Source organism: Dromaius novaehollandiae, chromosome 6 (genome assembly GCF_036370855.1).
Source record: "Dromaius novaehollandiae isolate bDroNov1 chromosome 6, bDroNov1.hap1, whole genome shotgun sequence".
NCBI classification, from domain to species: Eukaryota; Metazoa; Chordata; class Aves; order Casuariiformes; family Dromaiidae; genus Dromaius; species Dromaius novaehollandiae.
Window position 1 is genome coordinate 48,985,421 of NC_088103.1, and position 21,772 is coordinate 49,007,192.

At 48.7% G+C, this 21,772-nt stretch overlaps 1 protein-coding gene across 4 annotated transcripts in view; it reads right to left on the reverse strand.

Annotated features, from left to right (window-relative positions):
* The window catches only part of STK32C (serine/threonine kinase 32C), a 108,588-nt gene that overhangs the window by 49,441 nt on the left and 37,375 nt on the right, over nucleotides 1-21,772 (reverse strand). For 3 of the 4 annotated variants that reach the window (XM_026115891.2, XM_064514424.1, XM_026115889.2), the window contains exon 2: nucleotides 625-680. The exons of the other annotated variant lie outside the window; for it this stretch is intronic. In XM_026115891.2, the coding sequence (XP_025971676.1) occupies nucleotides 625-680 (56 nt within the window). The remainder of the gene's footprint in view (nucleotides 1-624; nucleotides 681-21,772) is intronic. 4 annotated transcript variants of the gene reach the window in all.

Sequence of the window (21,772 nt, forward strand, 5' to 3'; positions counted from 1 at the left end):
AACTCAAACGTCACGACAAAGGGAGCAGAGAGCTGTTCAGACAGGAACAGAGCACGAAAGTCAGTAAAAAGGGGAATGAGAAAGGCATACAGATTAGAAAATTAACCAGTAACTCATTTCCAGAGCTATCCATCTTTTTGGACATCTCCCACCTTCTCCCACACACTACTTGGCAAAAAAAATATTTAAAAAAAACCCCCCAAACCACAAAACCTCTTCAGTACAACGCATTTCTCAGTGGGAGAACGGCCCAGGCGTCAGAGGATCTTCTTGACCACATGGTCCCAGCCCAATCGCCCAGAACAACCTCCAGCTCTTTTCTGACTTACTGCGACCAGGCACCACCGACAAACCCGGTTAGGAAACAGAAAGCACAGTGCATGGACTTGCCATGAAGCGTTCACGGTTGTTCTGGCAGCTTAAGCTGCCGCCGTTCCACCACCACACCGAGAATTAAAACAGTGCCCAGCGGCAACAGAGCGTTTCCCTGAGCCCATTTTGCCCGTGTTTACTCGGCAGCCCCCGTATGACAACAAGAACGATTTATTCCAGCACCATCAAGTACACAGCATCTTAGACCCGACAGAACACACAAGCAAACTCAAAACTAAATATTGAGCCTACCTTGCCAAAGCTTCCCTTCCCAATTGCTCGGAGAATCTGGAAGTGGTCAAAGTTCACTACGAGACAAAGAGAAAAGAATTTAAGTTTGTAAAAGTTGTACTACGCAGATCTTGCATCTAGAAAGATCACAAGGAGACAAGCAAAAAGCGTTGGCCAACTTTCACCAAAAATCGCCACCTCCCCCAGAAGATGCAGGGCGCCAGTTATTTTCCTTTCAGCAGTCTGCTGCTATCGAGCTTAATAATAAAAAAGAAAAAAAAAAGGCTGTAGGTCTGTCTTAAGCAAACTCAAACTGTTAAAGACATAGAGTACCCACGAAGCATGAGAAGAGGTGACTACGAAGCACGTGTATGTGACAAATGCTCAAGGAGCTGATGCACCAGTAAATCGGTGCCTTTGCACAACTTAAAGCATGGCAGAAGCCTGTTACGGTACAGAAGGAGTTTTGCAGAAACGCCGTAACTAAGTGAGCAAACTCGGAAAGTTCAGAGCAGGTTCTGAGTTCTGCAGAGCTGTTGTTTTTCCAGCGCTGCAGCAATAAGCAACGACGAGGGAGGACAGGGCAGATGCACCGCTGCAGCTACGGCGGGTTTAAAGCACAACGTGCCGTTGGCCATTAAACCCTGTGCAAACGCTCACGGTCCGGGAGCTTCTAGCATCACTTCAGCAGGGCAGTTTTCTGCAATTCTTTACTATAATGCTTGAAGCCTTGTGTCAAACAGCATTGTCACTTTGAAAACAAAGCCAAAACTGCCATTTTAATGTATCCATGACTACAAATGATCTAGAAAGCATGCTCCAGTCTGCAGTCGCCAAAGAAAGGCAGATAGGAATAGGCACCAGGCCCTTGAACCAACCTGCAAAGATGTCACCTTTAGTAAACTGAACACACAGACAGGTCTGCTGATCTGAAGTTCAGAAGACGTTAAATGAACGAGCACTACCTTTTTTTTCCCACTCGCATTATTTCCCGTAGGAATTAGTAAGCAATTCCAATAAAAAAGAGCAAATTTCAACATTTTGGGGAAAGAAATCGTAGTAGTGGCGTATTACTTTTTGAGCAGAATGTATCTGGATTTCCAGAAACGACAACGTATCGCTACGGGAGATGTGATCGTCCCCAGAACAGGACGCCTGAACCCGCCGGGAACAGTCGCGCGTGCTGCAGACTCCGCTTCTGCGAGCTGCCAGGAGGAAGCTGCCTGGCAGCAGCAGCTCGAGCGGCTGCTGACTCTGGGGTGCTTTGCAGGGGCCCGAGGCACCGGCGCCGGTGCGGCACCCCGACACACGCTCCCGGCGAGCGGGAGGTGACAGCTGCCGCCTGTTCACGGGGCCGCGTCCACCCTCCGCCTCGGCTCCCGCGCGGCACAGTTTTGACAGCCGCGGCCTGCAAGTACGCCCTGATCTGCATCTGCTTCGTTCGGTCTGCTTCTGCCTTCCGTCGCCAGGAACGCGTGAAAAGCAGGACGACGGGGTTCTACGCTCCCGCTGATCTTCACCAAACTTCCCGCTTTCCAGCCCAGCCACCTCACAGGCTGCAGCGACGGCCGCTTAATTAAGACTTCACTGTACCCGCAAACACGCTATGTCTTAAAGACGACTGGATCCGCAGCTCCTCTTTCCCAGCAAATTCAACTGAAGAGAATGAAGAACAATATCTTTTTATACCAATAACGTTTACACAAAAGGATGAGCACGCTGCATCATAACATGTGAGGTTTTTCCCTTTACTATCCTAAAACTGTGAACATTTTCTTTTTTTTTCTGTTTAATTCTGTATTTCTTTACAAAACAGCTAAAAGTACGGCAAGATAAAAGTATAATAAAACTTCAGACACATAATGCACATCCAGTGACATGGCAACATCAGGGCCTGGTATTAATGCCTGATAGCAGCAAAACAAGGGACGCAGTTACTGCATTTGGCATCCGACACCCTCACATCTGGGAAAGACTGAAAATTAAAATCAAATTTTAAAGATCAAGCAAATCTTTCACTCTATTTATCCGCACGTTTTTCCAGCTTCATCAATGACAATAAGGATGCCGGTATAACTTTTAACTTTAAGAACAGCTCTCTACATCACTAAAGACCTCAGAAACTCTTTCTCAAGTCTTACAATAGCAGATTTATAAGGCCAGTTTGGCATGCTCAGGTTTCTCTTTCTATCAGTGCATTTCTGTATGTTGGCATAATTAATAGCATTTCTCTTCCCATTGTTATATTACTGCAGTCTAACACTGGAAGGAAGCATCAGCGTATTTGGCGTAGGAACATCAACACAAGGCCACAAGAACCACAAGTTTGCTGCCACAAAACGCCCAGACTTTCACCTAACAGAGAAAAGAGCTACAGTTTAGACTCAAAAGTCATCACACGCATCTGTTCCAGCCAGAAAGGAAAGACCGCTTCTCCAGAGCCACGAACCACCGGACAGACGCGGAGAGGAGACAGCCGGGCTGCACGCGGACGGCAGACGGTCTGTGTCATTGGAGTGAGATGAAAATGGTCATGAAAATCAAAGGACAAGGAGGAGAAACCAGAGCAGGATTAATAAGACATCAGGATTCGGAAAATGCCTAAGAGCAAGGAGAAGGGCTTGAACGAGGCTATCAGACAGACTAGGGCATCAGCAGGAGAATGCAGACATCACTGCAAATGAAAACCCACAGAAAATTCCCCAAAAAAGCAGTGAGCCTGCTAAAAACAGTGGGAGGGAGAAGTAGGACAACAGGAGAGGCAGGAAGGATTCAGTATTAAAAGCTTTCGAACTGGAAAATGAATCTGAATGAAGTGGAAAGATCAGGAAAACCTAAAGTGAGATGGGAGATTTGAGATGAGCTAGAAGTGACTTAGATAGGGGAAAACGTGGGAGTATTTGATGGAGACAGGGAGCAAAAAAACACCAGGGAACAGTAACAGCAATCCTCTCCAAATCTGAAACCCTTCTGCTCTGTTCCTCCCTTTCCAGAGGCTGCAAGGCATCAATTTTTCCGTAGCTGGATGGCTCCACACTGCGCGAGAAACCACTGCTTTCCTTTGTACCGCCGGGAAAAGGCACAGGCAAAACGTTTGGTCTCCAACACGCACGGCTGATCTGTTTTGCCTATTCATATCTGCAGGGAAGATTACATGGGTGAGAAAAATGGAAATATAGTATAGTGTGACTGATAGGAAACTCAAGTGAGCATTAACTACCCAGGAATTCAGGGAATGCTGCTAGATAACAAAAGAAATTAAAGGTATAATACAAGCCCAGCGCTATAAATGAACCCCTTTAGGCACTAAGGATTCAAACATACCATTAAGAAGTAACTTTGAAATCATGTAAAAACAGTGAGTTATTGTGTGATTAAAAATGAAGCTCTGTGACGCTCTAAGGAATCAAATATACTATACGAACCAGCTGCTAAGACCTTTCAGGGAGGCTGGGTTATTGATACGAGGTAGAACAATGTTTGCGTTGGCCAGAAACCATGCCTAATTAGTGCAAAAATATTGTCTGCATGGGCCAGAAACCGTTCCAGATTAGTACAAGTGTGTTACATGCATCTGCTTCTTCATCAGCGAACTCGGGAGGCACCAGTGAACCCCGTGAAAAATAAAATACCCTTGCTGCTTCTCGCTGTATGCTTTACAAATGCTATTTATGTTAGAAAACTTCTGTCACTGCGTAATAGCAACCCAAAGGGGCAAACTGGCTGTTCATTAACAACCGGGTCGAGCTCCCTGTAGGTGTGGATTAATGAGCACCGAAGGAGCTTGCAGTGCTCTTACCCAGACCAGAGGCATGCTCTTTTAGGTATGCACACCAACGGGAAAATGAGGCTGGTTACGTGTGCCGCACAGCTCTCACATCAGCCTCCCCCGGCTTTGCCGTAGGAGACTCTTCCCGACGTTCATTACAGAGGGGTAAACAGCACGTAGCAGGAGCAGTGCCCTTCCAAATGACCTGGAATGAAGCGAATAACTAATGCCCAGAGGTCAATACTGAAGACGTTTTCGTTTCTTAGTGCTCCTGCATGTCCAGAATGGTACTGCCTCGCTGCAAAACTCTTATTTTGGTAAATGGTCCATTTTGTGTTGGCATTGCTTGTTCAACAGCTACTAAGCAGCTTCAAAACAAACTTGTCTCCATGCTTTTTTCCTAAAAGAGAAGGGAAAACTGCAACAGAGGGTTCAACACACCGGTCACTTTACGGATGATGGGACACTTTTTCCAACCTGACCACAGCCACCAGGAACTGACACCCAGCTTAGCGTCCTCCCCTCTCCAAATCCAGGCGAAAGCACCCTCCGTAAGACGGCAGCAGCCTGCAGCAAGCAGCGGCAACACAGAAGCGACCGGCCAAGTGTGCAAACAGAGCCCAATCTCTGTAATCGGCTCTGTTAAAGTGATGGAGAAAAAAACCAAACGTTATCCAGGAATTCATCCTGGTACCCACGTAAATGCCGTGCGGAATCACCTTCAACGTGGCCTCGCAGCGCGGAGCAGAGGGGAGGTGATCCTTCCCCCAGGCCCGGCACCGGCGAGGCCATATCTGGGGTTCCGGGCTGCCCAGCACAGGACGGACACGGACCGACTGCAGCTGGCCCAGCGAAGGACCGCCAAGGCGATGGGGGGCTGGAGCATCTCCCAAAGGAGCAGAGCCCGAGAGAGCCGGGACTGCTCAGCCGGGAGAAGAGCAAGCGCGGGGGTCTTGCCAGTGGTACGAATACCTGACGGGAGGGTGCAAAGACGACGGGGCCAGACTCTTCCCAGTGTCGCCCAGCGACGGGACAAGAGGCAACGGGCACAAACTGAAACACAGGAAATTCTCTCTGAACATAAGAAAACACTTCTTTACTGTGAGGGTGGTTGCACACTGGAGCAGGTTGTCCAGAGAGGTTGTGCAGTCTCCATCCTTGGAGATATCCAACGCGGACTGGACACGGTCCTGGAGCAAAACCTGCTCCAGCTGCCCGTGCTTGGGCAGGGCTGGGACCAGAGCATCTCCAGAGGTCCCGCCGGCCTCGACCGTCCTGTGGGTCCGCGATTCAGCTCCAGCAGCAGACCGTGCCTGACTTCAGGTGAATTTGGGAGCCAGCTGGAAGCCTTTCCCACGTGTGGGCTGCTTGGGCGAGCAGGGCTCTTTGCACCTGCAGGTTTCGTTATGTAACAGTTCGTTCTTTGTGTCTTCGGGGGGGTTTGTTCTGTACCGGCTAGGTTATTACTTTCAAATTCTGGCATTTGGAGGCCTTCCTGTGTTATTACCAAGAACGATCCACTCAGCAGCACAAGGAGGCTATTTACCGAGGTAAGATGCTAATCACTGTGAAGGGACTTTCTCCAGATTGGCATAATGTTCAGATGAAGATGTGATGGCTGCTAAATGTTCTTTAGGTACATTTCTATGGCTTGCAACTAAAGTGCCATTTTCCCCATTGTACGTTGCTGAAAGTACGCATTCGTCTCCGCGTTAAATACACTACTTAAAATCCACATACGGAGTTATTATCCTCAATGATTATTATTACTACTGTAAAGCAAAGGCTAATTGTTCCTTCCTAAAACACAGCAAAAGGGAACTGTTCCTCCGCTGCGCCTGCCTGCCGCATTACGGGCTTGTGCTGCGGTTACAGACAAGGCAGAGCAGCTCCCGGGCGCCGGCACCTGCCGTCGGAGGAGACGCGAGCGGGGACGGAGGGGCCGCGCAGGGGAGGCTGCAGCATCTCCTCCTCGCAGAGGGGCAAGGGCTGGAAGTGCCGGGCACGAGCAGGCGAGCAGGCAGCATCTTCTTCTTCGTGCCAGGAAACAAAACGAAATGGCAAGAGGAAAGGGAACAGCTGGCAAGAGAGAAACTGGGAGAGCAAGAAAATACGCAGCTAAGAACTAAAATGGGGAAAAAAGAATAAAAGGTAAAAGATGAGGAGAAGGAGGGACCATGAAAGAACACCTTGCAGCGAGTGAGAAACGAGAGAGGCCATGGAAACGGAGAGGACGAGGCAGTAGGACTAGGTCCATCCAATGTCCCTTGGCCCGGTGGCCACGGCTGCGTCCCTGGATCTCCCCGACCAGGGGAGACCACTCTCTTGGACCAGGAATCTACATAACGAGCCCAGTGTTTGCAGTCTCGCACCAGGCTGAAGAGGAGCAGTACACAATAACGTTTCCAGTTCTCGGGTAACAAGCAAAGCAGCACCACACAGAGGATCGTTTTCTGCCGTCTTCAGACCGTCTGGAGAGACACGGCCCAAGGCTTCCTACCTCTCCATTCAAAACGGAGCCTCACCTCTGGAGTGGCGGAGAGCAATGCTGTTTATTTCTGGGGAGCAGAAGCGCTTCCTGGGACCATGCAAGGGGCTGCTGGCGAGCTCAGCGGGACGTGTCCCAGAGGAGAACTCCTCCTCCGCTGCGGACGAGGACAAGAGCCCTTCCAGCGGGGGCTCAGACCCCGGCCTCAGAGGCATCACTCCTCCCTCGCAGCAGAGCAGGAAAAACAGCTGACGCCCGAGCTGGACCTTCTGCTGGGGCAGGTGGGCGCTGACCAACCTCACCCCGCATCAGTGGAGGCCTGGTCCTCACCAAGCATGTGCAAATGATCATGTCGAAGGTGTCTGCCCAACTGCTGCTGCAGCAGCTCCTTGGGCCAACTCTCAGGCGCTCCTGCGGCTGCTAACGCTGCATCGGCCGGGAGGCAGAAGGGCTCGTTGCTCCTCTTCCTCCGCGCAAGGCTGGACGTGGCTTCACGCTCCTTACGGAGGAGGGAAAGGATCCAGACCGCAGCTCTGCCCGCCCCGTGCTCTGCAACCCCCCGCACGGAGGGAGGGTCTTCCACCACCGCAGCCGAGCAGTGACCACGGGGCTTTGCTCCTGCCGAGCACCGAGTTTACAGCGCTCAGTGCTGCCGCGGCACTTGAAGCAGGTACAATTCACGTGTAAACATGTTTCTACATATCACGGTTTTACATAAAAGACATTCCAGAAGGCGAAAGCAACACACGTTTGCATGTACTAAGGAGACTAGAGATTCAGCACCAGAGTCTCAGCTAAGGCAAAACGATTTGGCAAGACTCGAGCACGCTGAAACAGCCCTTTCACTGCCAGACTTTATCTGGGAGGAGGCTGTGAGCAGTCAGTTCTGATTTATTCCAGGAATCCTTCTCCGCTCCCCGGCAGCACGAAGCGGCGTTAGCCCGAGTGGCAATACCCCTACCCCGGCATCTCCGCAGCTCAACGACCGCTGGTGCAACATCTGCCCAAGCAGAGGAAACCCGGGGCAGCCGCAGCTGCCGGCATTGCCCTCGGCGATACAGGGAACGCACCCAGAGAAAACCCAAACCTGCGCCTGCCGCTGGACCACGGTCACGGTCATCTGGCTGGGTCGCACGGACGCGGGTCACGTCCTCGTCATACGAGTCCTCGGCCTAAGGGAGAGCCGCTGGCAGGCAGCAGCCGCCGACCCAGCAGTGCAGAACCGAGGGGACCTTTCTGCCCAAGAAGCTTCTGCACAGGAAGGTTGAGCCAGGAGAAAAGCACATCACGTTGCTGCACGGACTAAAGGCAGTTATATTCCGTTTTGGGCGAAAGTTCATCCAGGTCCATGAACAGCAGCTGCAAACTTTCCAGGGCAGACAAATCAAATTAAAGTTTTTGAGGGAAAACTACGTGCAGTTGGAATAAAATCTCCCTGGCAAATAAACAAGCTCTCGCAGGCACCTGGTTTGGAGCAGAGCAGGGAGCACCGAAGCTGTCTCATCCCATCATCTCATCCGGAACCGAAAGCGCTGCTAATTAGGGCCCTCGGAGGCACGACAGGAACACACCGCTTTTACTTCACTCCCTTGAAAATGCCATTGCGGCAAACCTGAACTGCATCTCCGGTGCAGATGCACATTGCGGACGCTAACACTGAGGTACGGACCTGGAAGCGCAGGGACTCTCCAAGGAGAGACTGCCGTGGTAGAGAAAAGAAGTCTCTGCCTTCATAGCAGTAACCCTGGAAGGTGAAATTTTGTTGGGAAGAGCTTTTACCATAGACTTCATATTTCAACTGAGCGTCCTGAAAAAAGGAACTGCCAGTACTTTTGCCAGTTTTGTGGTGCAGAGGTTTGAAGATGCTGGAAAAAACAACGAGGCGAGGACCAGAGAAAGGCGAGGGATGGGCAGAGCAAAGCTTGCACACAAACTCCCCAGGAATGCGATATAAATCAACCGAGTGCCAAACACTACATTAAATCCATGAGACTGTGATGATCCGAGCGCTGCCCTTCCAGACAGCTGAGCGAAGGGGTGTCCTCTGTCGTCTTCCGAGCACTCCCACGCTCCGCGTAAGCGCGGCCTCCTGAGTCGGCCCGACATCCATCTGTGCTCTCCACCGAGAGGCAAAGAAGGCTTAATGGGCGCAGCAAAGGGCCCAGGGCGAATCCTCCCTGCTGAATAATTCAAGCCTCTTCTAAAGCGCCCGCGATCACACACGGGCCGGCGCTGCACGAAGGCAATCCCGATTTTATCCGTGACACTACTCCCGGCTGGCTTAGCGCGAGCAGCCCGGGCTCTGCAAGCATCCAAGGCGGGGAAAACAAGACTTGCAGAAATAAGCCGTGGGCATGGCTCTGCTCCGAGGTATCCAACCGCAATAACCTCACCAGAACCTCTAAACACTATCGAAATCAACAGAAATTATCCCGGTGGCAAGCAGTAGCAGCGGGAGGAGGATCGGACCAAGTGCGGCCGGGCTCCGATGCGCTGCCGTATCCGCCGCCAGCTCAGACGCACGGCTGCCGGCCTCGCTTTGCGCCGTTATCACCTCTCGCTTCGCGGCACTAGTAATCATTTTTCTTTATCTCTCCCTGCTCTTTATCCCAGAATAGAACAAGAGGATCAGGAAGGTTACTTGAACCATTTAATTCTGGGACAGCTCTATCATAATTACAAAGTCTGATTTTTTTCCAGCCGCACAGGGGAAAAAGGAGTAACAGAATTTCCCTTCTCGGCCACCTTCTCCCTTCTCAAAGCCCGGCTATGCCAAGAGAGGCAGCGTCAGGTATGCAGAGAAAAGACGAAAAGCACCAGAAGGGAAGTAAAAAGAGGACCAGGCAGGTCAGCAAGAGCCAGGAGGTCGGGAACTGCCCGGTGCAGCACTGGAAGAAGGTCACAGCAGCCCGAGGGAGCAGAGGCAGCATCAGTGAGGTGGCAAAAGCTCAAACAGGGCATCGGCGTGGCGGTGAAAGCAAGCGGAAAAAAGCAGGGTACATCAACAACTTCTGTGGGTCTGTTCATTAACGAGTGACAACGCTTGTAAATACGGTCTTTAAGGCTTCCAGATAGGGTGAGAAGTGACAACCCGACGTAGCTCTATTGACCTCAAACTGAAGAAACAGCAAAGTGAGAGATGCTCTGGGAAACTTCAGCTTCTGTGGAAAACAGCAGTGTGCCTTGGAAACGGCAGGAATTAAGCGCATGAGAGCATGCCCTCCGGGTCGGACCAGCAGCCCACCCGGTGCTCTGTCTCCTGCAGACGATGCTCGGGAAGAGCACGTTGGCTTCGGCCCCGCCTGCACGCGAGGGCCCTTCCCTCCCCAGCAGCCCAAGACGCTCGGCTCTGCGTGGTTGTCCCGATGACCCAAACGAGGTTAGTATCGTCTGCAGCTCATCCATGAAGATAGATCCCGCCTGGAGAGAAGGCTGCAAACCTCCACTGACCGCAGCACACGAAACACCCTCCTTGGGTGCTGCAGGTCTACCAAACCCTGTCCCTGTGTCACCACCCCGGGGCAGCGTCTTCCAGACGCTCACTCCCGAAGCCTAGAGTACTTCCTTTTATCTGCTTTAAACTCAAAAAAACTAGTTTCCGTGAGTGTTCCCTAGTTATTTGATAAACATGATTCATCCCCCTTCGAAAACGCGAGTGAAAGTGATTTTTTTTCTTTAACGCAGGATCTCTTGTCTGGGAATTCAAAACCAGGCAGCCAGATTCGAACGGGCGCAATACGCCAATATTTACTCAGACGGTGAAAATTACCATTAAAATGTATGAGGACATTCCTGAATACCTTGAATGCACGGTATTTTGCATTAGCAAATAAGCCTCATTAAATACAGAATCAACTTCCACGTCTCACCAAGCTGACAGATTGCACTTGTACTTCAGCCTTTCGTTTTATTTCGCTTCTACAGCTTAGGAAATTTTATTTCAAGCAACTGAAGTTAATTTATCAAAAAAGAATAGTGTCTTTATAGCACATTTTTATAGTAACATAACATTAGCAATAAACACCTGCTAAATGTTACTTAATGTTTTCGCAACATATGTTATAAATAATAAATGGATGACTTTGGGTGCCTCATAAAATATTTAGGCTGTATTGTGTTTAATGCTAGGCTGCGGCTATTAAAAAGATCTAATCTGAATAAAGAGAAAAAGTTGTGAACATATTCCTTAATAAAGCTAAAAAAAATGTTTTAGACAAATTTATTTCAACAAAAATCACAGATTTGCCTATACCAAAACACATAATTCGTTTTCCCAGTTTAGATCCATTTTGATGGTGTGTAAGGAAGAGGGAAAGTTTCTGTTTCGCGGCAATGTTTTCAAACTTGAACATGAGAATGCTCTTCTATATAATAAAACCTCCCTTTGAGTTTATTTTTAAAAGGTGAAAAGATTAAATAAATAGACAAAATGAAATGTTTGATTTCTCTGTTTGCTGAAAAATCTGAATTTCAGGTCACCCGAAATAGGCATTTTTCGCAAATTCTCTGAAATGCTGCTGCAACCGCAGCCCCGTTGACGCCACTCGTCACGACACCACCCCAACCACACAAGAGGCGAAATTCTCGTAGTACCGAATAATTTGCATTCACGCTGGACTGGAAGGCTCTAACCAGTACTTGTGCCAAAACCCCAACTTCAGTAACTGCCCGTGCAACAGCTGATCCGCAGTTACGTCCAGAGCAGCCTCGTCCTGAACCACCCCAACACCAAGTGCAGCAACTCCAGACGCGCTGCCTTGCGGTTTTTCCGTCAGATATTTTGCATCCTCCTTCGAGCTCGCACTAATGGCTCTTGCAGCAAGGGAGCAGTGCCAAAGCCCCATCAGCGCTTCCGACGCAGCTCCTTCCCTTTCAACCACAGCTGAGACAATTTTCCATCAAAACCAGTTTTGAGGGAAAACTCTCCCATCAAATTAAAAAAATTCTTAAAAAAAAAGTCTGCTTAACTTGAAAACTTAGTTGCAAACAAGTAGTTTGGGGCAACTTTGCTCCTTCTTCCACCTAAAATTGAAAGCTGGTGATCTGTTTTGCTCAGGAGAACATAAAAGTTTGGGTTTTGTCAGCCTCAGTTCACTTGAAACCACATGAAAAATTGTCTCATTTTTTATGTATGTGCCGTATGTTTTGCCAACTGCAGTGGCAAGGTGTGTTGAGCCAGGCCAGTTTAAGTGGAAGTAAAGATCTTTCCGTAAGGGGAGACTGAAACTTTTAGTAATCAGAAATAAAACCCAGCCAGTGAAGAAATAAGCTGTTTCTACGAAGAAACTTACTGCTACAACTAATCAGCCCCACGCTCCAGGTTTTAGGAGAAGACAGCTAATAACTTCGCATTAACCAGCAGTCCACAACGGGCTCATGGGATGAGCCAGAAAGCAAGAGGCACAAAGAGAAAAGAAAGGAAAGTCTAAACATCTTGCAGTCAAGCTGAGAGTTCAAGAACAGTCTCCAAAACCAAACTAAAAGATATGTGGAAAAAAATCTAGTGAGGTCAAACAACATGTTTTAAAAGACACTGGACCACTCAGAATATCCAGGAGCAGATTGGATTATTGAGAGATTTTCCTGTCGTTTCCCAACAGAGAGGCTATACTGGAGGCTAATGTTCCCAGCTTACGAAAGATGAAAACAACGGCGTTTGAGTAAAGTTTATGAAATAATGCATGTTTTCTAGCAAAAAAGCTTCTCAAAGCTGGTATCTCCACAGCTTTCAGGATGATGGGGGATATGAAAGATGGTCAGAACCTGTTAAGAAAAACTGGAAGTGGGAGCTGGCTGTCCTCCCCATCAGCTTTATTTATTTGCAACTTGGTTGATCTCAAGGCAAATATTCCCGAATTACCCTGATTTGCTCCAGTATGGAAGAAATATCATGCTCTGCATCTTCACAGAAGAAAAGGCTGCAAAGCATGAAGAATAGGATACATTTCAAACTGCTTTTCTGAATGTACTCTAAAAGAGCATCAGTCCCGAATTCATCCGTCATCTTTCAACTCCCTCCATTTCATTCCATACTTCTGTCTACATACAAAGGCAGAAAATTATAACCAGAGACCTATTTCTGAAGATAAATGAAGACATGCCACAAAAAAATTGCTCACCTATAGATACACAGACGCAGTATTAGGACAGACACTAACTTGTTTGACAAGTATATTCAGGCCAAAGAAAGATAACTTTCTGGTTGCCTACTACAAAAATCAACAGTTAATTCTACTTACTGAAAAAGCGTAATAATCACCTACAAAAAATTATTTTCTCAGGATCCAAATTTATTTGGTAGTGGTTTTCCCTGAGGTGTCTGAGGTACCCAAAGGTCTTTGTCAGCCGGTAACGAGATCATAACCCACCTGCCCGCGTAAAGAAGGCAAATACAACAATAACAATATCGCCACCAAATTTTGCTGAATAGAGATCCTTAAACAAGCTAGGAACATTTAGCTTAATGCAAGTTTTTAAAGAGTATTATTTCCAATTTCTGAGAAAGCAATCTTCCTAAGGAAAAGGGGTTTTTTGTTTCCTCACCTCCACTATCTTGGGTTCTAATCATGCAAGAATATCTTTGGATTTTAACATTAGCCATAGTATTATGGAATGAACCACAGCTGAAGTTGCATCCAAGGTGAAGCTCTGCAGGCAATTTCCCTCTTCAGGGAGTTATTCTGACAATCAGTATCACTCTCTGCAACCATAATTCCGCATTTATTACTGATCTCACTTTTTAAGATCACTTGGCAACATGAATTTGGTACAGATCATATGTAAGAGCTCATGTTTCTCCCTAAAAAGACCAAAAAGACACAGCATGATTTTGTGGTTTATGCTGTCTTTAAACTGACTTGGGGGAGAGCAGATAAAATCTGATCTGGAAAAATATCTGTTGAGACCAAGTTATTCCCTTCAAAACTGTCGGAACAAATCTGAGCCTGGAGCATGAGTTTATACCAGTTTGTTTTGCATAATTTGATTTTAACATTTTTGCTCAAGTCCTGTATGCCCTGAATCTGGATTTACCACCGCGGAGAGTCACGGCGCGAATGACGCTACGAAGACCCGCTGCCACGCGGCATCAGATGCGGATGCCTTTCCCCATCCATCCCTCAGCGCTCCACGTGTTTGCGAAGCCAGAAAGAGCGAGCCAGCTGTTTGGCGAGCGTCTCTGAAAATTCCCACAGTCATTTAGTGCTGGTGTTTGCCAAGATCACGCAGCAGCAGCCGCCTTCTCAAAATGGTGTGTTTTCTTGCAGCTGGTTTCCGTGACTCAGTTTTAAGTAGCCAGGAACACTGCAAAACCAGAATAATCCTTTTCCAGGTCTTCCTTTCTGAGATCTTCCCTGTCTTTTTAATTCTGTTTATCACATAAACACACCTTGCCTTTCAGCCTACCTTTACCTCCAAAGCCTCCGGGACAGAAATTCTTAAATACAACCATTAAAATCTTGAACGAGTTTGTGTACCGGCATCTTCTAACTCTTACTTCACTTCTTCAGCCTTTTAACGTAATAGGACAAATTTGATGGACGTGCAATGGCTGCTGCAGTTGACAGGCAAAACGCAGCCACCACGGCTAAGGCCACCCCTTGCTGAGCGCAGAGGCACACGCTGCTGCTGCGCACGGCTAGCCGGGGCAGGCCGTATGCCGGGTAAATCGCACTGAGAACGGGGAACAAGAAACAGCCTGCAGGTAGTGATTTTTATAAAAGAAACAGCAACGAAAATGCCAGCGCAGCTTTTGGGGACCATTCTCTTCCATATCTCAAAGCAAGGCTACTGCTTAAAACTGAAGCATATCCAATCTTTTTCTGGAAAACCCATGGAGAGCTGGCGCGGCGTTGCAGCATCCTCGTCCCCCGCAGACGGGAGCAGGGAACCACCAAGCTGGGAGATCGCGCCCAGCACGCCGGGCATCGCCGCCGCTTTGCTGAGGACGAGGCTGTCGATACCTCCTGAAAACGTGGACAACCTGTAATTCAGACAGTGAAAAACACCCATGGACACGAGTCAACCTGGCTCTGCACAGCGCGGAATCAGTTCACGGGAACCGCCTTCCCAAGCAGAGACTGCTCAACTTCCACAGGGATAATAGGGGGGAAGGAAAAAAAGTGAGGGAGAAGATTCCGGCTTTGACATACATCCAGACTAAAAGGAAAACTCGGAAGGAAAAAAAGCGTTCTTACCACTATCACTGAGCTGTCTGACTTTTGCCAGATGACGGGACGGGAAGGAGGGTGACTCATAAAAGATGACGTACAAAGAGCTCCAAATGCAGTGAAAAAGGCAGAGCCGAGACGCGTTCGCTGCTGTAAACACCGAAAAGTGACATCTCCTCTGCTGACACATTGAGCACAGCCCCTAAAGGGAAACCTGAACCCGGGAACGGGGCCGCGCGGGCAGTGACGCTGCAAAGCCACGGCCACCCTGCGCCCGGCGTCCCTGCCCCGGCGGCCGAGCGGAGACGGCACCGCCGGCTGCCCCGCAGAGCCCACGCTCAAGAGGTCGGCGCTTCCAGCACGGGAAGGACACGGCACCAGCCACCGTCCTTCTCGGACTTCCCGAGGGAGCTCCAGCTAGTCATCTGTCATCCTGCTTTGTGAAGGTATTCGTTCCTCTTCAGGTATTTTTTTAGTTGTAGCTAATTCCTTTGACTGTCACCTCTTCTTGGGTTGACCAGTGTGAAAAATGAGAGTAGATGACCCCATCCAGAGCTTCAGAACCAGCCCACAACCAAACCAGGGTACACCTTTCCAGCAAGTTAAGGACTTGTTCTGCTGCAGCTGCCAATTCATGGCCCACACTAATGGCCATCGTGCTCAGTCCCTCTCTGCACTGTCCTGTCAGCTGCAGCTCATCTTAGCTGCTTACTCCAGTCCTTGATCAAGGCAAGGTCATGATGCTCCCCCGACAGCCTTAAATAACACAAGCTTGTAAGAGTGCAAATAGGAATGAAAAACGTCCAAGTCCTCAGCATTTCACCACCCTTAATGGAATAAGATTGCTAACCCAGGCCAAAAAAGGCTGACTCTCCGTAAGAAAAAAGCTAGGCAATAGGTTTTGCCATGCTGTGCAGAACCTGTCACTTACTGCAAAAGTTTAAGTGATATTATGCTTGCAACTTCATCACGATCCTTCTGGCAATTGATGCTTCATTTAAAGCGTCATCTCTTTAAAAATGGATATTGCAGCATTCTTCCCTGCTCGTGAAGAAAAGCTGAACCGCGCCCTGAAAGCTGTGTATGAACTGCAGCATGTTTAAGCAAATCCAGTGATACTTGATGAATTCTGAAAACATACAAATACCAGTATGGTTTGCAGTGAAACTTCTGCAAAACCATAGTTAAGCAGAAAGAAGTACCTTAAGACCTGCCGGAGAGCCGGAGCTTCCCGTGTCGGCTGCCCCGAGGACACCTCCGCTCTCCCAACGGCACCAAGGGAGGAGCAGTGCTCCTCAGATCGCCTCCATCCAAGGGTCCGACAGGAATCTGGCTGCGGGCGAACACAACAACAGCTTCAAACCTCTCATGGTTCACGAAAATACTGGATCGTCTGTATTTCTGCTGTGATAAGAATTTTTTGCTGATCACGATGCTTTGAGGACACCAGAAAAATTCCAAAAGATTGCACCGATGCTAACGTGCAACTGCCCAAAGGAAGCGAGTAAACGGATGTAGGGACCTGAACGCTAGTATATTGGACCTTACTCCTGGATATCGCAAGATTTTCTAGGATTCTGTTAATAAAGAAGACTGGAAAAATAATTAATGCCAGTTGATACACTTCTGCGGGGAAGAGATTCAGTCAAACAAACGCAGTTGCATTACTTGAAACAGAGAGCACGGCAACCGAAGCCAGCAGTGTAGGCTTGTTAGTCTGGACTAAACTATTAGAGTCAGTATTTCCTGAATGCAGTTAAAACCCTGCTCCGTATGTACCAATAAAACATACATTAAGTGGATTAAGAGCAGAATGAGCTGCAGCTTCCTGGCACAGTTTTTAAAGCAATAACTAGTTTTCAGTGCTGTCTAATACAACAAAGACAGAATTCTTCAAATTTATGCTACAGTACTAATTTCATGCAATGTCTTGAACTTGCAGGGGAATAAATAAATTAAAAGAAATGTTTTATCTGAGAAATAAAGCCTGCTTATCTCCATGAACTCAGCTCTCCCTATGTCCCTATGGTTTTGACAGTACGTGGGAGACCATGAATCTTTAAATTATTTCAACCCACAATTGAAGCGAAAACCGACGAGCAGCAAAGCTACCTTTGAGGGCCTGATTCTGTGAACTGCTGAGATCCTCATAGCTGTAATCCGTCTCTGTCCTAAGCACCAGTACAAGCCTAAATCTAATATTTCTTTTAGTAAGAACCGCCTTGGAGTGATTAAGCAGAATTTAAGGAAGGCGAGGAGTTCGTGCTGCCCTCCTGCACAGACAGCGCGCTGCCTCGGACGCCCCGGCTTCTTGTCTATGCTAATCACTCTAAACTTACTGAATTATTCACTACTCAGAAGATAGATTTTCATTGCCCAGAGTTAGCAAAACTTACAGAAATAGGTCATCGCCACCCCACAGAAGAATTAACATAGATTCCCCAAGCTTTATCTCCCCACAGATTCTATTTTTAAGCTCTGTTCCACGTGATGCAGGACCAAATTAAAACCGCCTGCATTTTTCATGGTGCTCCATCATGCTAAATCTACAGCCTTCACAAAGTGGCCTGAGTTTACATTTTTAATAAACTGCACTGAGCAACAAAATGAATAGGCCCACTTCTGCCAGGTATTGCAACAGACCGCGAGCAAAGCCTTAAGAGCAGCTTCCCAGGATACGGCCTGGGTTTCCAAAGATCCTCTCAGCCGGAACGAGCTGCCTCCCGCCCGGAGCCCAGCCAAAGCCAGCTCCAGACAGACGGGTTTTTTGATCTGACTCTTTTTTTTGGGGGGGGGGGGGGAGGGTCCTACTTGCATACCTTCAAAATAACAGGTTTTAACATTGTGTTTAAAAAAAAAAAAAAGTGTTGCTGGCCTCATTTAATTCGCTGCTTTTACACATTTCCAAATTAAATGCAATTTGCTAAGGACTGCTCCCCAGCCAGCTGTTAGGCGTAACGTACCCGGGCTGCCCTGTATCGGGTCCATGCCAGTGTCTCCCTGTCTCGTTCAAGCTTTTTATTCCTTTAATGCTCTTCACGGCTGGAGGTGGCACCTCCAAATATTTGATTTCCTGGAAATCGTACTGGGGTGATTCTGCCACACTCAGCTCGGGAGATTCGATGCAACTAAGAGGAAACGGTGACACGTGGAAGTGCAGAACGAGAGATCTTTCCCATGCCATCGCTGGAACGGATGATAAGGCGCAAGGTCAAGACCACAAGCCGCAGCATCATCCAGAGGAGCAGCAGACACCTGATCTCACAGCAGCAAAGATCGCCGCGGGCAGGACCGCACACGCCGCGCGGGGACGTGACTGCGGGCCCCACCAGCCACCGGCCTCGCGCTCGATTCCTGGCTCTGCATCCCATCCGAGCGGGCCGAACCGACTCCCTCGGTGCGGCGTGCTGAAAAGCCTTTTCCCACCGCAGAGAACGGCCCTCACGTGCATCGCACCTTCTTCCCACCGCAGAGAACGTCCCTCACGTGCATCGCACCTTCTTCCCACCGCAGAGAACGGCCCTCACGTGCATCGCACCTTCTTCCCACCGCAGAGAACGGCCCTCACGTGCATCGCACCTTCTTCCCACCGCAGAGAACGTCCCTCGCGTGCATCGCACCTTCTTCCCACCGCAGAGAACGGCCCTCACGTGCATCGCACCTTCTTCCCACCGCAGAGAACGGCCCTCACGTGCATCGCACCTTCTTCCCACCGCAGAGAACGTCCCTCACGTGCATCGCACCTTCTTCCCACTGCAGAGAACGGCCCTCACGTGCATCGCACCTTCTTCCCACCGCAGAGAACGTCCCTCACGTGCATCGCACCTTCTTCCCACTGCAGAGAACGGCCCTCACGTGCATCGCACCTTCTTCCCACTGCAGAGAACGGCCCTCACGTGCATCGCACCTTCTTCCCACCGCAGAGAACGGCCCTCACGTGCATCGCACCTTCTTCCCACCGCAGAGAACGTCCCTCACGTGCATCGCACCTTCTTCCCACCGCAGAGAACGGCCCTCACGTGCATCGCACCTGCAAGAGCGGGCACGGCCGGGTCGCGTGCCCAACGGAGAGGGTGCAAAGATGCCAGAGGAAGATCAGGTAAAATGTGGACAGTTTATCGTTTGTTGGTCAGCATTTGCATTCTCCCAGATGGATAAAAAGCAGGAATGACCAGAAGAGGTTTGCAAACGATTTGGGAAGTCTAAGGTCCAACTGAACCGTACTCACAACGGCAGTGGCAGACTTTGGGGGTGACATTTTGGCCCAGCATAACTGACAGGAGGCTTTTTTGTACTGACTGCAGTGGGGCAATGGTTTTCCCCTCGGTAAAGGTTGGGAAGGTGCCCATCCCACGGCTTTTGCCCATCCCACGGCTTTTTGCGTTCAATTTTACCGCGCGCCAGGGATCTGCCATACACCAAACCCGCAGCGTTATGCAACTTAATTGACTGCTTTCAGCAGAGTCCACAGGAGCAAAACCAGCACAGAAACCACGGCAAAATCAGGTCCTTCAGGCTTAATACTTTCCCATGGGATCCCACTTACTTGTGATTCATACCAAGTAAGAGACATGTTGACCATGGAATAAAACCTGCACTGCTCTGTGCAGTAGATTAATTACTGCATCATTTGGTTCCCGTAGCAGGTCAAAACGATCGTTACCCACTCCGGAGCAGAGCGCTAATGACAGCATTACTCACAGTCCTGTTCCAGCATTCGATTCAGACCAACTGTTCAGCTCAATAGCAAACAGCTACGCTAATGCCCACCAACTTTCAGTACTCTTCTATTGAGAAACACCGTGTTCGCACCGAAATGGCACAAATTCTAACACGCAGCAGGGTTAACTCTTCTCGCTTTAAACGCAGTTATTTGCAGTCAGGTGGCACTTGATATTCCTTCTTCCTCAGCTCAACCTGACAACACGCTTTTAATGATCTGGGAGTGCGTACGCTGATGCAGCTAATTAGGACTCCTGTAGGGCTGAGCTCAACTTTCTCAGTGTTGTCTAAACCGAAAACAAAATGTTCTGGAAGTCATACTGCGCAGCTCAGACTCTGCACGGACAACTCATCGCTGTGAATCTGCAATAACTCAATAATGTTTGGGGGAAAAACGAAAACATCTCCAAAGATAAACACTGCACACTCCATTTCCTGGGGATACTTTCAAATTGCTTCGCCTGGACTCCAGTTTGAAGGGAATCAAACTGAGAACCAACTCAAAAATTTGCTTATATGCTATGAAACGGATTATTTAGCTAAAGGCCAAATAAAAGCTCGATATAAAATTACAGGTAATAAACAACAAACTCCTCCATTTGTGATTTTATTGAATGCGAGAAGGGGCATGCTGCTTAGTCAACGCAGGCACGAGCTGATCTATCCCTGGCCAAATCGTACTGCATCTCACGCTGTTTGACCTCCAGGACATAACGTGTTTGGAGCGTATTAACTGGTCGTATTGTGGTGCACATCTTTCAATATAGCCTGAAGGAAAAGAAGTCAGCCAAGAAGGAAGGCAAGGCCAGCATCGAGGAGCAATTTCTGCCCTCTTCTGATAAAGGCCCTCCTGAGCCATGCAGAGCTGTGTATCTTAGCCGCTTCTTGGGACTCAGAAAGGGCACGCAGAGGCGAGTCTGAACCCCGTTTTACCCTGGCAGCTGTGGTCCTGAATATCTTTTTCTCATTGGCATTGGGAACTGAGAGGTCCCACCGGCTCACTTCTCTCTCCCTGCTTTTTGCAGGTATTTTTAACCCACACCTGTACCCTGAGTCAGTTCAGAGCGTTCCCACAAACATCACCAACAAAGAAAGCTAATGGGAAAGTCCTGCTGGAAGGACCACACAGATGAAGCCATCAGATACGGCCCCGCAGTTTAGGGAAACAGAGGGTAAAATGACCAGTCTGCTGACCAGGCCTTGCTGCCATCCCATTCCTGCACAGTTATTCCACAGTACTCCAGCATGTTCCTGTACCAGCTATTTGCTGCATTAGCTGTCCCTGTGCTGTCAGGCGGTCTGGTCACTACTCAGCACCCTGGGAAGCCGGGCAGCGTGTGCACACGTGTGCTGGGCCGCCTGCGCACGGCAGATGCAGTCTGCGGAGCTGCCTCCGCTCCCGAAAGCCGCCCCAAGTTCTGCACGAGCTAACGAGCTGCCTGACGAAGCAATTACGGCTCACGTGAATAACCATCTGCAGGACTGAGGCCACTAGGAAAAGCAAGGCAGAGTGTTTTGCATGTTCTCCAGAGCTGGTAAAGTGAGTTATTTGTCACAACAGTGGCCTGCATGGTTACGCTATTAGAAACGCGTATTTGGAAATGCTTGTCAGGAAATGCTGCTCTCCGAGAAGCTGAGTACATGTTGTGAGAGTCCGCAGACAGAAACTCTTCAAAACATGACACTTGTGTCAAGATATTACTGATTAATGGGATGAATCCAAACTCAGGGTCTCCTTCTACCATTTGCAAAGGAAGTGACAATATTCAGCAATACTTGTGCATACATATGCTATATTACAAGTGCTTTTCTCCTTTTTTTTATTAGATCAGCTTATTTAATAACATCTTTGTTCACTCCAGGCATTACTGCTATTTTAGCACTATCTGACTTGTCAGGTAGAAAAATTCAAACCAGAAGAGAACTGCTAGTATCAGAAAAGCCTAAGCTTCACAGTATTTTTCTTCAAAGAGGGTAACATTTTTAAACTACCAACCCTTCATTCTCCACTTACTTTGAGAG